Source organism: Podarcis gaigeae, assembly GCF_964106915.1.
Source record: "Podarcis gaigeae genome assembly, chromosome: 13".
Lineage (NCBI taxonomy): Eukaryota > Metazoa > Chordata > Lepidosauria > Squamata > Lacertidae > Podarcis > Podarcis gaigeae.
The window spans coordinates 3,086,918-3,103,201 of NC_139689.1; the positions used below are offsets into that span (position 1 = coordinate 3,086,918).

The 16,284-nt window shown below is 47.4% G+C and overlaps 1 protein-coding gene across 1 annotated transcript in view; it reads right to left on the bottom strand.

The window, feature by feature from the left end:
• The window catches only part of CHRNB1 (cholinergic receptor nicotinic beta 1 subunit), a 31,318-nt gene that overhangs the window by 4,671 nt on the left and 10,363 nt on the right, over positions 1-16,284 (bottom strand). Inside the window, exons 4-9 of the mRNA XM_083706828.1 lie at positions 14,462-14,571; positions 12,778-12,886; positions 9,202-9,349; positions 7,300-7,491; positions 5,194-5,417; positions 955-1,130 (exon numbers count right to left, since the gene is read on the bottom strand). Of these exons, the coding sequence (XP_083562954.1) occupies positions 955-1,130; positions 5,194-5,417; positions 7,300-7,491; positions 9,202-9,349; positions 12,778-12,886; positions 14,462-14,571 (959 nt within the window). The remainder of the gene's footprint in view (positions 1-954; positions 1,131-5,193; positions 5,418-7,299; positions 7,492-9,201; positions 9,350-12,777; positions 12,887-14,461; positions 14,572-16,284) is intronic.

Here is a 16,284-nt window from a genome sequence, read left to right on the forward strand (position 1 = left end):
TAGGACTTGCTGATCAGAAGGTCAGCAGTTCGAATCCCCGTGACGGGGTGAGCTCCCGTTGCTCGGTCCCAGCTCCTGCCAACCTAGCAGTTCGAAAGCACGTCAAAGTGCAAGTAGATAAATAGGTACCGCTCCGGCGGGCAGGTAAAAGGCATTTCCGTGTGCTGCTCTGGTTCGCCAGAAGCGGCTCAGTCCTGCTGGCCACATGACCCGGAAGCTGGACGCCGGCTGCCTCAGCCAGTAAAGCGAGATGAGCACCGCAACCCCGGAGTCGGCCACGACTGGACCTAATGGTCAGGGGTCCCTTTACCTTTTACCATTATTCAAGAGTAGCAAATATTTCTCAAATGGGGAGGGCCCTCCTTTTGCAAAAAAACCCAATTAGTCATGAAAAGTGCCAGGGCGAAGATATTTCCCCATTTGGAGTGACGGCAACACTGGCCCTCGCTCTCAACGGGCTTTGAAAACCTCTTAACTGGCTTTACTGTCAACATGACCAAATCGGATTTGCAATTTGTGAGGAAATTGGGAATGATCTTTGGACTCTACCTGGCGACGCAATCCTGAATAAAGTCTCACCGACTGAGAGTCTGGGGCGAATCTCCGTACTCGAACCCATAAGGGGAATCCCCCCCCCCCCAATTCCCACCGCCACAATTTCAGAACTACAGTGGTACCTCAGGTTAAGTAATTAATTCGTTCCGGAGGTCTGTACTTAACCTGAAACTGTTCTTAACCTGAAGCACCACTTTAGCTAATGGGGCCTCCCGGAGCACAATTCCTGTTCTCATCCTGAAGCAAAGTTCTTAACCTGAAGCACTATTTCTGGGTTAGCAGAGTCTGTAACCTGAAGCATCTGTAACCTGAAGCGTATGTAACCCGAGGTACCACTGTACCTAGCAACAACCTCTCTCTCGTTCACCCCACCAGTGTCAAATTGCCTGGCCTCTTCACCTGTTGGGTTTGGGGAACAGGAAATCGTAGGCAGGGGTGCGGATAAAATATTCGTCCGTCCGACGGTTGCTTTTCACCACGGTCTCTTGTTTGGGGTGTGGGGGTGCAGGTTTCAAGAGCGTCTCTTGCTTGGGGCGCCGCAAGCCCAAATACCGGGGGAGCGTGTGGATGAAGGTCTAGAGAAGGAGGGAGAGAGGAAGAGAGAGTACATTTCCTCGCATTTCCCCCCACATTTCTGCTTAAGGGGTGCCAGCGAGGCAGAAGGTATTGGTAAAAGGATGCTTGTCTTAATAATAATAATAATAATAATAATAATAATAATAATAATAATAATTTATACCCCGTCCTCTCTGGCCAGAGCTGGGCTCAGGGCGGATAACACCAGTAAAAATTACAGTAAGAACATAATGGGGGGGGGGGGGAAACCTATTTAAAATACAGGTTAAAATGCAATTTAAAATGCAGCCTCGTTTTAAAAGTAGCCCGTAGATCAAAACCATAAGGGGAGGGAAACATAAGGGTCAGACTGAGTCCAAACCAAAGGCCAGAGGCCAAAAACAGAACTATATAGATGCTTTTATATAATCGTGGCTGGGGAAACCCAGCCAGGTGGGTGGGGTATAAATAATAAATTATTATTATTATTATTATTATTATTATTAATCTGACAGCTGATGGTAGTCCCTATGGCCGTTAATGGCTGTGAATCTCTCCCCAGCCTTTTGGCATCTCACGCTCATTGCAGTCTGAAAGGCATAATAATGCAATATGAAGCTTGCTGGATCCGGCCAATAGCTCATCTAGTCCAGCATGCTGCCATCACAGAGTATGACCAGATGCCTCTGGGAAGCCTGTGAGCAGGATCCGAGTTCGAAAGGCACTCCTGCAATTTCCAGCAACTGTTCTTCAGAGGCATCGCTGCCTCTGACCGTGGAGGCAGAACGCAGCCATTCCGGCTAGTAGCCATCAGTAGCACTGTGATGGCCTGGGAATCCGATTCAGAGGCTGACCCCGGGGGAATCCCAGCCTGCACAGGAGTCCCCACCTCCAGGGCCGGCTAAACTGGGGCAGGGCCTTGAATCTGAAGCGCCTGCACCCGTGCCGGATCCTCAGGAGCAGACACCAGGTGAATCCACTCTGGCTCCGGAGGGGGTTGAGGACTCAGTGCCTACAGGTGAGTCTCCCCCTGGGCCCAGTAACCCCTCAGCCTCTCCTGAGCTGCAGAGGCTTAGGGCAGAGAGGCGAAACGAACTGGTTTCTCCCAGGAGGAGTGCTCGCCTTAAGGCCAGGGGAGGCGAGTCTCCTGGGGGCCGGGACCGCCCCTGGCCTCAGAGAAGATAAAGGCCAGTCAGCCCGGTCCCAGGTTGCGGGAGCAACGTCGTTGAAGAGCTCTTTCGGCCAGCATCCAGTCCTGTTTCCCCCAGAGTTCCTGTCCTTGCCCGGCTTCCCGCTGTGGACCCCGCTTCGCCCGAGGAGGACTGTCTGCCGACCCTCAACTCAGGTCCTGGACCTCGCCCCACGGTAACCTCCCCCCCTGGACCAGCACAAGCACCCTCTTCCTCCATGAACGTGCCCAGTTCTCTTTTAAAGCCACCCAGGTTGGGAACCGCCACTCCCTCCTGTGGCAGGGAGTTCCACAGTTCACAGCTGGTCCCAAGCACGGTTCTACCGGCCAGCTTCGTCCTCCTCACCTGCCTGCACCACAACTTTCCTTTTAAGACGCAGCTGTTCTCCCACTGCCCCTTCAAGCGATGGCGCTATTCCTGTGGGATTTGCTGCCCAACCACAAATGCATGTTTTGCTACACCAGTGCAGGTCTCCTTCTGCCTCTCTTTTTCTACCATGCTCTAACACGCTAAGCAGAAATGTGTCTGAGGACTCACGCACCCTCTTTTGAGACCACCAACTCTTATTTTGCTCTAAGTTTGAAGTCGTCTTCTATATACTACATTGCTATATTTGCTGCCTGCACTGAAATGTAAGTAAACGTTTTTTCTTACTAAAAACGTTTGTTTCATTCTCTCTCTTTGCGTTTATACTTTTCAAGCTTATACATTTCATTAGTTTTACAATCCATTTAACATTTCAACGTTTGACTTCCTTCCCCCTCTTTCTGCAGTTCCTTAAATTTATTTTTAAATATTTTCTGCATATCCAAATTCATTTAATTATCTACTTTAAATATATACTCTTATGAAACTGCAGGTTGTTACAAGAATCCTGCCAATGTTTTCATCTGTTTGCAATTTATCTGTAAATATTCAGTAAGCCTTTTCCATTCTTTTATAAAAAGTTTGTTGTCTTGATTTCTTATTCTTCTGGTAAGTTTTGCCATTTCTGCATATTCCATAAGTTTTTGTATCCATTCTTCCTTTGCTGGGACTTCTGCTTCTTTCCATTTTGGGCAAGTAGCATTCTTACTGCTGTAGTATAGCATACATAAATAGATTTCTATACAATTTAGGTAGTTCTGTCCCAAAAGTAAAGCTTCTGGTTGTGTATGTGTGTGTGTGTGTGTTTTACAAAAGTTATTTTGAACATCCTTTTCAATTCATTTGCTGCAACGGGGTTGGCGAGGCGGAGCAGACCACAAATAAAAGTGGACGAAAATATATACAGTGGTGCCCCGCAAGACGAACGCCTCGCAAGATGGAAAACCCGCTAGACGGAAGGCGCTTCGCAAAACGAATTTCCCTATGGGCTTGCTTCGCAAGACGAAAATGTCTTGCGAGTTCCTGCGGGTTTTCCCCCCTTTCCCCCTTTTCCTAAGCCGCTAAGCCGCTTATCAGCTGATCCGCTAAAAGCCGCTAAACCGCTAATAGCGCTAATCCGCTCAGCTGTCAATGGGCTTGCTTCGCAAGACGAAGAAACCGCTATACGAAGAGCCTCACGGAACGGATTAATTTCGTCTTGCGAGGCACCACTGTAGTTGCCTTATTCCTAAACTTCATTACACGGCAAAACGTATAAGTGTCTTTACTCTGCTAGAAAGGCTTCGCAGCCTGTTTTTGTATTTCTCCCCCACGTGAGATAGGAGGTTTAAATTTTAGACCACAGGTGTCGAAGCAATGATTCTTCAACATCAGCTTCGTTGGACAGGTCATGTTGTGCTGATGCCTGATGAGTGCCTTCCAAAGCAACTACAGTGGTACCTCGGGTTAAGTACTTAATTCGTTCCGGAGGTCCGTACTTAACCTGAAACTGTTCTTAACCTGAGGTACCACTTTAGCTAATGGGGTCTTCTGCTGCTGCCGCGCCGCCGGAGCACGATTTCTGTTCTCAACCTGAAGCAAAGTTCTTAACCTGAAGCACTATTTCTGGGTTAGCGGAGTCTGTAACCTGAAGCGTATGTAACCTGAAGTGTATGTAACCTGAGGTACCACTGTACTCTATTCCCAACTTTAAAATGGAAAGCGTAATGCTGGTGGTCAACAAAAGAAGTTTAAAGACTCTCTCAAGGAAAATCTTAAAAAATGTAGTATAAACACCAACAATTGGGAAACACTGGCCTGCGAGCGCTCCAGTTGGAGAACAGCCTTTACCAAAGGTGTCGTGGGCTTTGAAGACACTCGAACTCAGGACTCAAGGGAGAAACGTGCTAAGAGGAAGGCTGTTCGTATTCCTGCTCCGTGATTGCAGTCATGGGATTGTTGTCTTTCACATATGTTTTGACTCCACAGAGTGGGAAGTGACGGAGACAGGATGTTTGTGTTCCTGTGTTCCCTGAAGTGGGACTATTGTCCTTTGTTCTTTTTCTCTTTGCTGTCTGATGCTAGAGAGAGAGGGAGCCATGTTGCAGTGCTCTGTGTGTGTTTAGATGTAAATAAAGTAGATTAGCCAAAACGCTGAGTTGCTGAGGTCTGTCACGCAACTGCGAAGACTCTGCGGATCCCTAACTGTGCCGGTGTCTGTTGGCATCTGTCGCTGTGATGTTCGGGCTGAAGAAAGCTTTTGAAGCTCCCGAACGATTGGCCAGGAGGGAGAGAACATGCCAGTCGGGCATGTGCCTCTACCAGGGTCCTACTCGAGTGTAGGATGAGCTCCTAACAAATCCACACTGTGATCAACTCCTATCCAGGAACCAATGTCCCCACTGTGGAAGGACGTGTGGATCCAGAATCGGCCTCCATAGTCACTTACGGACTCATTGTTAAGACAGTGTTTATGGAAGACAATCTTACTCGGCTACGAGGGATCGCCAAGGAAGAAGAATTTTTAGTGTCTCTCTCCCCCACATACCTGTCGCACCCAGAAGGGCATATCATGGGTGTTGGGTGAGCGATGGTGCAGGTTGAGAACGACCACGCTGAGGATGACGGACAAAGTCACAAGACTCATGGTGAACATGAGGTATTTCACGATGATGGGCACCGCCAAAGATGTCTCTGGGACCTTGTCGGCCAGCAGCAGGAGGAAGACGGTGAGGGTGAGAAGAGCAAAGATGGAGAGGGTCATCTTCTCGCCTGAGGAAGGGAGGCGGAGGAGAACATGAGCAGTACTGTTCTTGGGGGTCAGGGGGCGGGCAGGTCTGGAGGACTCCCTGGTCCTGAATGGGGCAGCTGTGCCCCTGAAGGACCAGGTGCGCAGCCTGGGAGTCATTCTGGACTCACAACTGTCCATGGAGGCTCAGGTCAGTTCTGTGTCCAGGGCAGCTGTCTGCCAGCTCCATCTGGTACGCAGGATGAGGCCCTCCCTGCCCACAGACTGTCTCGCCAGAGTGGTGCATGCTCTGGTTATCTCCCCCTTGGACTACTGCCATGCACTTTATGTGGGGCTACCTTTGAAGGTGACCCGGAAACTGCAACTAATCCAGAATGCGGCAGCCAGACTGGTGACTGGGAGCGGCCGCTGAGACCACATAACACCGTTTTGAAAGACCTACATTGGCTCCCAGGACGTTTCCGAGCACAATTCAAAGTGTTGGTGTTGACCTTGAAAGCCCTAAACGGCCTTGGTCCAGTAGACCTGAAGGAGCGTCTCCACCTCCATCGTCCATCCCGGACACTGAAATCCAGCGCCGAGGGCCTTCTGGCTGTTCCCTCCCTGCAAGAAGCCAAGTTACAGGGAACCAGGCAGAGGGCCTTCTCGGTAGTGGCACCTGCCCTGTGGAACACCCTCCCACCAGATTTCAAGTAAATAAACAACTATCTGACTTTTAGAAGACATCTGAAGGCAGCCCTGTTTAGGGAAGCTTTTAAAATTTGGTGAATTATTGTATTTTAATATTTTTCTGGATGCCGCCCAGAGTGCCTGGAGAAACCCAGCCAGATGGGAGGGGTATAAATAATAAATTCTTCTTCTTCTTCTTCTTCTTCTTCTTCTTCTTCTTCTTCTTCTTCTTCTTCTTCTCCTCCTCCTCCTCCTCCTCCTCCTCCTGCTCCTCCTCCCTATTACACCAAGCCGACATATGCTTCTTTTGGGAAACCCACAAGCAGGATTCGAACACAATCCTCTCCCTTCCTCTGGTTTTCTGCCCCCAGTCGCGGAGGCAGGTCATAGCCATTGTGGCTCAAAGCCGCTGGATAGCCTGAAACCTCCATTAATTCATCTCATCCTCTGTTGAAGCCAGTTGGGTTGGTCAGCATTGCCGCCTCCTGTGGCAGGGAGTTCCCCAGGTTAACCACACACTACGTTAAAAAATTCATCCGTTTTATCCATACCAAACCTCCCTCTCCCTCACCTTTTCTCTAAAGAGTCCCCCATGCAAAGGTGTGTCGAATTGTACAGCTTTCAAATTCCGAAAGTGAGGGCTGCTCAAAAGTTGCAGCGTGACATGGGAAGTCGACACATATTTCAGTTAATTTGATATCGTTTAGTTTTGCTTGGGAAGTAAAATGTCTGCAAGGCTGCATAGAAATCATTAAAAATGACCGGCAAGCTCTTGCAGTTATTAATAGCATTTAAAATTAATATTATTCATCATTATTATTTAGCATTACCTGACATTTTCAGAAGGCAAGATTAAAACTCGTCGGTTTTCTGAAAGCAGTTTATGTGCTTCTTCCTCAAACACAGACTTCCCAAGCTCAGTGTTGCCCAGTCACAAAAATAATAGCAGATTTGAATTCCTCACACCCAAACACATACTTTTAAGGACCCCGCCCCCTGAAGAAATTTGCAAAAAATTAGTTTCACCTCCTAAAATGGCACGCCCTACCCAAACCTTTCCTCCTAGGGGAAATCACTCAATTTTTCTTGCCTTTTTCTGAATGCTTTCCCCAGCTTTGCAATATCCCTCTTGGAGGAGGGCGTCAGGCTCAGCTAAGCCCATCCCGAGGGTGTAATAACACTAAACAGCCTGAAGGTGTCGCTCAAGAGTGGCTCTCTTTTTTCCTGGCTACCCACCAGCATCCGGCGGGAGATAGAAGACAAAGATGGCCAGGATGGTAATCAGGATGCAAGGGATGATGACGTTGATGAGGTAGAAGAGGGGCTTCCTCCGAATGATGAGGTAGAAGGTGATGTCCTCGTACAGGGGGTCTCCCGGGAGGGTGTTCTTGCGGGACGGTTTGTGCCGGATCTCCCACTGCCCGTTGTCTGCCAAAGGAAAAGGCAGAAGGGAATGAACTTGGAGGAAATTGCAGTCAAACACAACCATGCGTGATTCCTAGTTAGTGCATGAAGGGGTTAAGACAATAGAGCTGTGTTCCTAGACTCAGCTAGGACACACCCACTCTTCCGCCTGGCGAGGCAGGAAGTGAAGTCTCCTCTTCCTGTTCCTCTCTCACTCTCTCCACACCATGTAACTAGCCAAGGAAGACGTGCCTAAGCAAGCTTTCTGTATTCTCTGCAATTAATACAATTTGTACAATTAATACAAATACTATTCTCAGTGTATCATCTGACCCATCTACTGCAATTATTAAGTTTGCAGATGACACCACCATCATGGCTTTAATAACAGGTGGAGACGAATCAGCGTATAGAGGGGAGGTCCAAAAAATATCTCCATGGTGCCTAGGGAACAACTTGCACCTTAATATCAGCAAGACAAAGGAGATGGTGTTGGACGTTCGGAGGAAGAGAGGAGAACTAGCCCCATTGTGTGGAGAGAGTCTCTTCCTTTATATTCCTAGGAGTTTATCTCAGTGAAGACCTTACTGGGAAAATAAACACAACCCAGGTGGTTAAGAAAGCCCAACAGAGACTCCATCTCTGATGTCCACCAACATCTGATGATCTCCTTCTATCGGTCCGCAATAGAAAGTGTCCTTTCATACTGCATCACGGAGTGGTACGCTGGTTTGACATCAACTGATAGGAAGTGCCGACAGAGGGTGGTGAATACAGCCCAAGATATTATGGGCTGTCCTGTGAATCCGCTGGATGAAATAGCAGAAGAACTTTGCTTCAGGAGAGTGAGGAAAATTCTCAGGGATGATTCACACCCTGGCCAGCATTTTCTTGATCTCCTGCCCTCGGGCAGAAGATATAGAAGCACGATTAGTCGCACCAACAGGGTAAAGAACAGCTTCTATCCATGGGCTGCTGAATGAAAAGATAACAACAGGACAACTGACTTTCGGGTTCGTCAGTAAACGAGGGGAATTAAGACTAAGAGAGCTGAGTGGGGGGTGCTTGTGTAATCTCGGTGTAGACAAGTTGTACAAGTGACAATAAAGTATTTCAGTTTTTTTCAATTTCAATTCCGAGAGTATTCTGCCTATGTTCTCCTTTGCTGCTGCTTGGATAAACGCATGAATCTGACCTTTGGAACTTTTGTAAGTAAAGCATTTTAAACTTACTTAACAGCTTGTTGTCTCTTCGTTGCAGGAGGGCTAGAAAGACGGGAGTGCAGCATGGAACTAAACAGGACAAAAGGATCCTAACAACCTATATTCCTGACACTATACTGCTGCTTGACTTTTGCAAATCTAAACTCTGCTACTGGGCATTCTCTGCTGGATCCGGCCCAATCGCCTTCTCAGTCCGGCCCACGGACGGTCCGGGAATCAGCGTGTTTTTACATAAGTAGAATGTGTCCTTTTATTTAAAATGCATCTCTGGGTTATTTGTGGGGCATAGGAATTCGTTCATTTTTATTCCCCCCCCCCCAAATATAGTCCGGCTCCCCACACGGTCTGAGGGACAGTGGACCGGCCCCCTGCTGAAAAAGTTTGCTGACCCCTGATCTAAGTTGTCTTTTGGGTCATCCCTTGGGGGGGGGGGTGTCTAGGGCTGGTGTTACCCTTCCTCGTCTAGCCAGCTCCCGCCACACGCATTTTCCCAGAACCCACCATTCCTCACCGATAAACGTGTTTTCGTAGATGATAATCTCCTTCACCTCCAGCCCGTCCTCACCGACCGGGTGGAGAAGGGTGATTTCCGAGGTGTCGTAAGTGTATGAGCGGAAAACCATCGTGCAGTTTTGCCAGTCGAAGGGGAAGTACGTAACCTGCCACACAAATACCCCCCCCCCCCAAAAAAGAGAGAGAAAAATATCCAGGATGTCATTTTTAAAAATTACATTTACTGTGTCCAGTTCTGGGCACCACAGTTCAAGAAGGACACTGACAAACTGGAACATGTCCAGAGGAGGGCAACCCAAATGGTCAAAGGCCTGGAAACGATGCCTTATGAGGAACGGCTAAGGGAGCTGGGCATGTTTAGCCTGGAGAAGAGGAGGTTAAGGGGTGATATGATAGCCATGTTCAAATATATAAAAGGATGTCACAGAGAGGAGGGAGGGAGAAAGGTTGTTTTCTGCTGCTCCAGAGAAGCGGACACGGAGCAATGGTTCCAAACTACAAGAAAGAAGATTCCACCTAAACATTAGGAAGAACTTCCTGACAGTAAGAGCTGTTCGACAGTGGAATTTGCTGCCCAGGAGTGTGGTGGAGTCTCCTTCTTTGGAGGTCTTTAAGCAGAGGCTTGACAACCATATGTCAGGAGTGCTCTGATGGGGTTTCCTGCTTGGCAGGGGGTTGGACTCGATGGCCCTTGGGGTCTCTTCCAACCCTATGATTCTATGATTCTATGCTCTGTATATTGGTATTTCCTTTTTTTCTCCTTTCCCCCCAGCAATTTATTTATTTTATAATAACAAAGAAAAGGGAAAAAAAACATCATAAACACATTTTTAACCACAATTTTTGTCTTGACTTCCCTCCACTCCCCCTCTTGGTTCCGTTAAAATATACTTGTTCACGCACATCCAGAAAACCTTATATATTCTTAACGGTCCACTTTTAAAACCTTCTTCATCTTATTACAAGCGACTTCTAAAAGTTATGCTAATGTAGAAATCTATACACAAAGCTTTAAAAAAAATGCATTAAACATTTGCCCCGTTTAAAACAAAAACAGAAAACAAAAACTCAAAGTCTTTTTTTCTTTCTTGGGTTTCAAATGATCTAATTTGTCTTGCACAGTTCAGTAATTTATTTTGCCAATCTTTTTTATCTTCCTTCTGTTCTTGGTTTAGCATCCACTCTCAGATACAAGGACAAAGTCTTTCGCTTTATAATTCCATCAAGTCTTGTACATCTCAATATCATAACTTCAATTTTTTTTAACAACAATCATTTTCAACATTCTCTTCAAATCTTTATATGTCTTTTCCCAAGCCTTTAAAAAAATAATTTCACATTGCTACCACCTCTTATACTTTTGGCCCTCCTTTCCTGTTTCTTCTCCATCACACTTAAATTTATATTTGCATTTTCAACGCTTTGTGTTCTGACGTTTTGAAGGTTTGCTGCGAGATGCTCAGTGTGGAAAAAACGGCATGTAAGGAAACTCAATCAATCAATCCATCAATCCATCAATCAATCCATCCATCATCAATCCATCAATGCATCAATCCATCCATCCATCCATCCATCCATCCATCCATCCATCAATCAGCAATGCTTCTTAATCTCAGTTGCTAGAAACCTGTTCGAATCCTGCTTGCAAGTTTCCCACAATGGTCATCTGCTTGGACGCTGGTAGAACAGGGTGCTGAATGAGATTTAATCAATAGAAGGTATTGATCGTTTGGCGGTTCCTTTTCTGAACCTTTTCCAATATCCTTTTCGAGGCGAGGCAACCAGAACTGGGAAACTGCGTTCCAAACACATATTTGTATAATGGCATTTAAATCATGTACCAACTAGATGGAGTTTGATTGACAGTGGGTCAGTGTAGATGGACTTTTTGAGCCCTTACTTTTACTGTGGGTGGCAGTGGAAGACAGGAGTGCCTGGCGTGCTCTGGTCCAGGTGAATATTAGAATATTGTTCTCTATATGATCCCAAAAACTGTTTTAGCCATTTTCTCCTCTCTCAGAATGACTGGCTTAGGCGGGTAAAAAGATAAGAGCAAAGTTGAATGGATTTTATTGTACCCCAGAACAGCGGTGTAGCGTGGGTTGTCAGCACCCGGGGCAAGGCAAGTAATTTGCGCCCCTAACCCCTAACCTGCCGCCGCTGCCAGCTTCTTCTTGCTGCTGCCTGGGCTGGGGTATTTACGGTAAGGTAGCCACGGTGGCGGCGGCGGGTCCGTGTCAGGTGATCTGAGGCGAGTTGCCGCTGGCGCTGCCACCCAAACGACACCGCTTGCCCGGAGGAGGAGGAGGGCAGAGAGGCAAGGAAAATGCAACATGGCCCAGCCGCTGCAGCAGCAGCAGCGGCAGGGCTGTGAGGAGGGGCTGCCTGGCGCGCCCTCTGCGGCCCTGACGCGTGGGGACCGCGGCGAGCGCTGAGAGCCGCTGCCTGCCGGACACCTTCAGCCCGGACGCGCGCACAGCTCGTCGGTTCCGCGAGACACGGGGCTCTGCTACAGCCTGCGCCCGAGGCTCTTCGGCGACTCCGGAGGCGGCGAGCGCGCCCCCCCAGATGTTGCGCCCGGTGCGGCCGGCCCCCCCTGCACCCCCCACGCTATGCCACTGCCCCAGAAGAAACAAAGCCCCATCTTATTGCTATTAGTGCAAATCACATTTTTTTACATGTGAACACGTGTCGAGGTCCATCAGGAGAACAAGGCTGGCATTGATGGAAGAGACTCAAATGTTTATTATTCATGTTTGTAAAGAGATAAGCAGACTCAGGAACGCATATTGCCGTGGCGTGGAGAGGCCATTGCAGGACGAAGGGGGCAAGCAAGCTATAATTTATGATTTCCCAGAAATTAGGTGGTATTATTCTGCAAATGTATAAAAAGCTGGCTCGCTCAGAATTCGGGAGCAGACATCGGGCAACGCGTGCCTGTACCATCTTTTTGTCATGACAAAATACAGTGGTGCCCCGCAAGATGAATGCCTCGCAAGACGGAAAACTCGCTAGACGAAAGAGTTTTCCGTTTGGGAGGTGCTTCGCAAAACAAATTTCCTATGGGCTTGCTTCGCAAGACGAAAATGTCTTGCGAGTTCCTGCGGATTTTTCCCCTCCCCTTCCCTTTTTCTAAGCCATTTATCAGCTTATCCGCTAAGCCGCTAAAAGCCGCTAAACCGCTAATAGTGCTAATCCGCTAAGCTGTCAATGGGCTTGCTTCGCAAGACGAAAAACCGCTATACAAAGAGCCTCACGGAACGGATTAATTTCGTCTTGCGAAGCACCACTGTAAAGGTATTTTTCCTGCTGTCATTCTGACTCTTTTCAAGGGTCTCTATTGCTCCGAGGATCTTATCAGATAAGGGGGTCATAAAGAATATCCTTCACAGGGGGTCAGGAAGAGTCGGACATGACTAAACGACTAAGCAACAACAACAAAACTAAATTTGGGGGTGCTGGGCAGATCTTTGCACCCCGGTGGCACATATGCAAAAGACGGCCCTGACCCAAATGGTCCATTTGTAACCACATCTCATTTAATTTTTTTTTTTATAAAGAAAATCTCACTCACCTGGATACTGCAACTGCTCTTGTAAATGGCTGGCGGCTGCCACCGGACGACTCCCTTGTGGTTCACCAGGACGTTGATTGACAGCGCAATGTCAAAGTTGCCATCGTTGCTGGATAGGGTGAATAAGGGACAAAAACAGGGTTAAGCCAATAGCCCTTCTAGTCTGGCCTCCTGTTCCCACAGCCACACGCCTGTATGGGAAACCCACGAGCTGGTTCCGAGTGCGAGAGCTCTCCCCCCTATTGTGGTTTAGAGAACATTTTGGTTTCAGGGAGAGACGACGAGGAGGTACGTCTCCAAGCACAATTCCAAGTGTTGGTGCTGACCTTGAAAGCCCTAAACGGCCTCAAAGGCCCAGTAGACCTGAAGGAGCATCTCCACCCCGGACACCTGGGTCCATCTCCGAGGGCCTTCTGGCGGTTCCCTCCCTGCGAGAAGTGAGGTTGCAGGGAACCAGGCACAGGGCCTTCTCGGTGGTGGCGCCCGCCCTGTGGAACACCCTCCCGTCAGATGTCAAGGAGATAAACAACTAACTGACTTAGAAGACATCTGAAGGCAGCCCTGTTTAGGGAAGCTTTTAATGTTTGATGTTTTATCGTGTTTTTAATATTCTGTTCGGAGCTGCCCAGAACGGCTGGGGAAGCCCAGCCAGATGGCCGGGGTATAAATAATAAATTATTCTTATAGAAGTCTATACAAAAGTGCTTGGAATGGAGAAATAATAATAATAATAATAATAATAATAATAATAATAATAATAATAATAATTTATTATTTATACCCCGCCCATCTGGGCCGCTTCCAACAGAACACTAAAATACAATAACCTATTAAACATTAAAAGCTTCCCTAAACAGGTACCCATTCGCCACACCTGCGGTTTCCAGCAACTGAAATTCAGCAACAAAATGAATTGGTTTTAGAATGCTGTGTTACTTTTATTGTTGTTAGCTGCTCTGAACCTGGCTTTGGCTGGGGAGGGCGGGATATAAATAAATTATTATTATTATTATTATTATTATTATTATTATTATTATTATTACAACTGTGGCGGACAGAGCACAGCCATCCTGGCTAGTTGCCATCGCAAGCCCTCTCCTCCATGAATAGCTAACTCCTTCCTGACCTGAGAAGAGCCTGCAGGATAACGATAATAATAATTTATTATTTATACCCCGCCCATCTGGGCCGCTTCCAACAGAACACTAAAATACAATAACCTATTAAACATTAAAAGCTTCCCTAAACAGGGCTGCCTTCCGAAAGAAGGCAGAGACATGTTTTTCTCCCTCTCCTCCCTCTCCTCCCATAACGCTCAAATTTGCGGATGTCCAACGAAGCTGAACGATGGGAGATTCAGGACACTTTTAATCTGAGGAACTCCCTGCCACAGGAGGAGGAGATGGCCACCGTCGAGAATGGCTTTAGAAAACGATTGGACCAGTTCATGGAGGAGAAGGTTTGTCAATGACTTGAGAGCCGAAGAAAAGGCTGCTGAGTCAGGCCAGTGCCCCATAATAATAATTTAATAATAATTTATTATTTATACCCTGCCCGTCTGGCTGGGTCTGAATTATCGTGTTATAAGGGAAGGCGAGGGATCCCTGCTGGGAACAGCCCTCCCTTCCCCGCAGGTCGCGTCCTTTGGACAGAGCCAAAGTTCCTAGTCCTCATCGCCACTCACTTGTTCATTAGGACGATATCCGGGAGCCAGACCTCTTCCGAGAAAAGCCTGATGGAGGTGATGCCGTCATAGTCGTCGGGGTCCCAGACGAGGCGGTAGTCGGTCCAGGTCTGGTACCCACAGAGAGAGAAAAAGATGTATTTTATCTCGAGAGGGAGATGAGAGAGTCATAAGAGGACAGGTAAAAGGAAGAAGTGTGTGTATCTGAAGAAGTGTGCATGCACACGAAAGCTCATACCAAGAACTGACTTAGTTGGTCTTTAAGGTGCTACTGGAAGGATTTTTTTTTTGTTTTGACTATGGCAGACCAACACGGCTACCTATCTGTAACAGGTAAAAGGAAGGTTATCGTTGGTGCTAACCTTGAAAGCCCTAAACGGCCTCAAAGACCCAGTATACCCAAAGGAGCATCTCCACCCCCATCGCCCAGCCTGGACACTGAGGTCCAGCTCCGAGGGCCTTATGCCGGTTCCCTTATTGCGAGAAGCCAAGTTACAGGGAACCAGGCAGAGGGCCTTCTCAGTGTTGGCGCCCGCCCTGAGGAACGCCCTCCCTTCAGATGTCAAGGAAATAAACGGCTATCTGACTTTTAGAAGGCATCTGAAGGCAGCCCTGTTTAGGGAAGCTTTTAATGTTTAATAGGTTCTTGTATTTTAATATTCTGTTGGAAGCTGCCCAGAGCGGCTGGGGAAACCCAGCCAGATGGGCGGGGTATAAATAATAAATTATTATTATTATTAACACTCCTGGAAAAGGTCCAGTAGACAAACCGCTGCCTGATGGTTTCTGAACATCCCCTCAAGCAGGCAAATCTGTTTCGGGGGCCTAATCCGGCCCGCCGTTCGATTAAATCTGACCCCCGTAGCAGTATATGTCCTGGGGTAAAACTGTAAAAAAGCTCAACAACATCAGGGTTGAAATATACTCAGAGTCGAGAGTGGATTTCATGCTCTTTATTCAGCTTATAGTGGTGAGGAGGAATGGAAGTTCCCCCAGAATATCTGCTTTATATACATTATTTACACAATGGGCCCCACGTGATTGGCTAGTTCCGGGATTCTCCTGTAGGCCAATCAGGTTGCGGATTCACTTCCACCTGGAGTTGGATTGGGTGGCTCCTGTGGACAAATCAGACTGCTGCATTCTGGATCCTATTGTTCTAGGACCAACCAGACTGCTGCATTCTGAATCCTATTGTTCTAGGACCAATCAGACTGCTGCATTCTGAATCCTATTGTTCTAGGACCAACCAGACTGCTGCATTCTGAATCCTATTGTTCTAGGACCAATCAGACTGCTGCATTCTGAATCCTATTGTTCTAGGACCAACCAGACTGCTGCATTCTGAATCCTATTGTTCTAGGACCAATCAGACTGCTGCATTCTGAATCCTATTGTTCTAGGACCAATCAGACTGCTGCATTCTGAATCCTATTGTTCTAGGACCAACCAGACTGCTGCATTCTGAATCCTATTGTTCTAGGACCAATCAGACTGCTGCATTCTGGATCCTATTGTTTTAGGACCAATGACACTGCTGCCTTTTGGATCCTATTCAACTCAGGGTGAAATTGTAAAAAAAAAAAAAAAAGCTCAGCAACTGTGGGCAAAACATCAATCCTAAAAAAAGCTCAACATTAGGGTAAAACTGTAGAAAAAGCTCATCAACTTTGGTCGGCCCTCACGCATGTTCACTTCATCAAATCTGGCCCTCTTTGAAAATAGTTTGGGCACCCCTGGGGGAATTCTGTGCCTTTGGAAATGGAGTCGGAGGAGAAACCCCTTGGAACAAAACTGAATCTGGATTCCTTTCTGGCACTTAC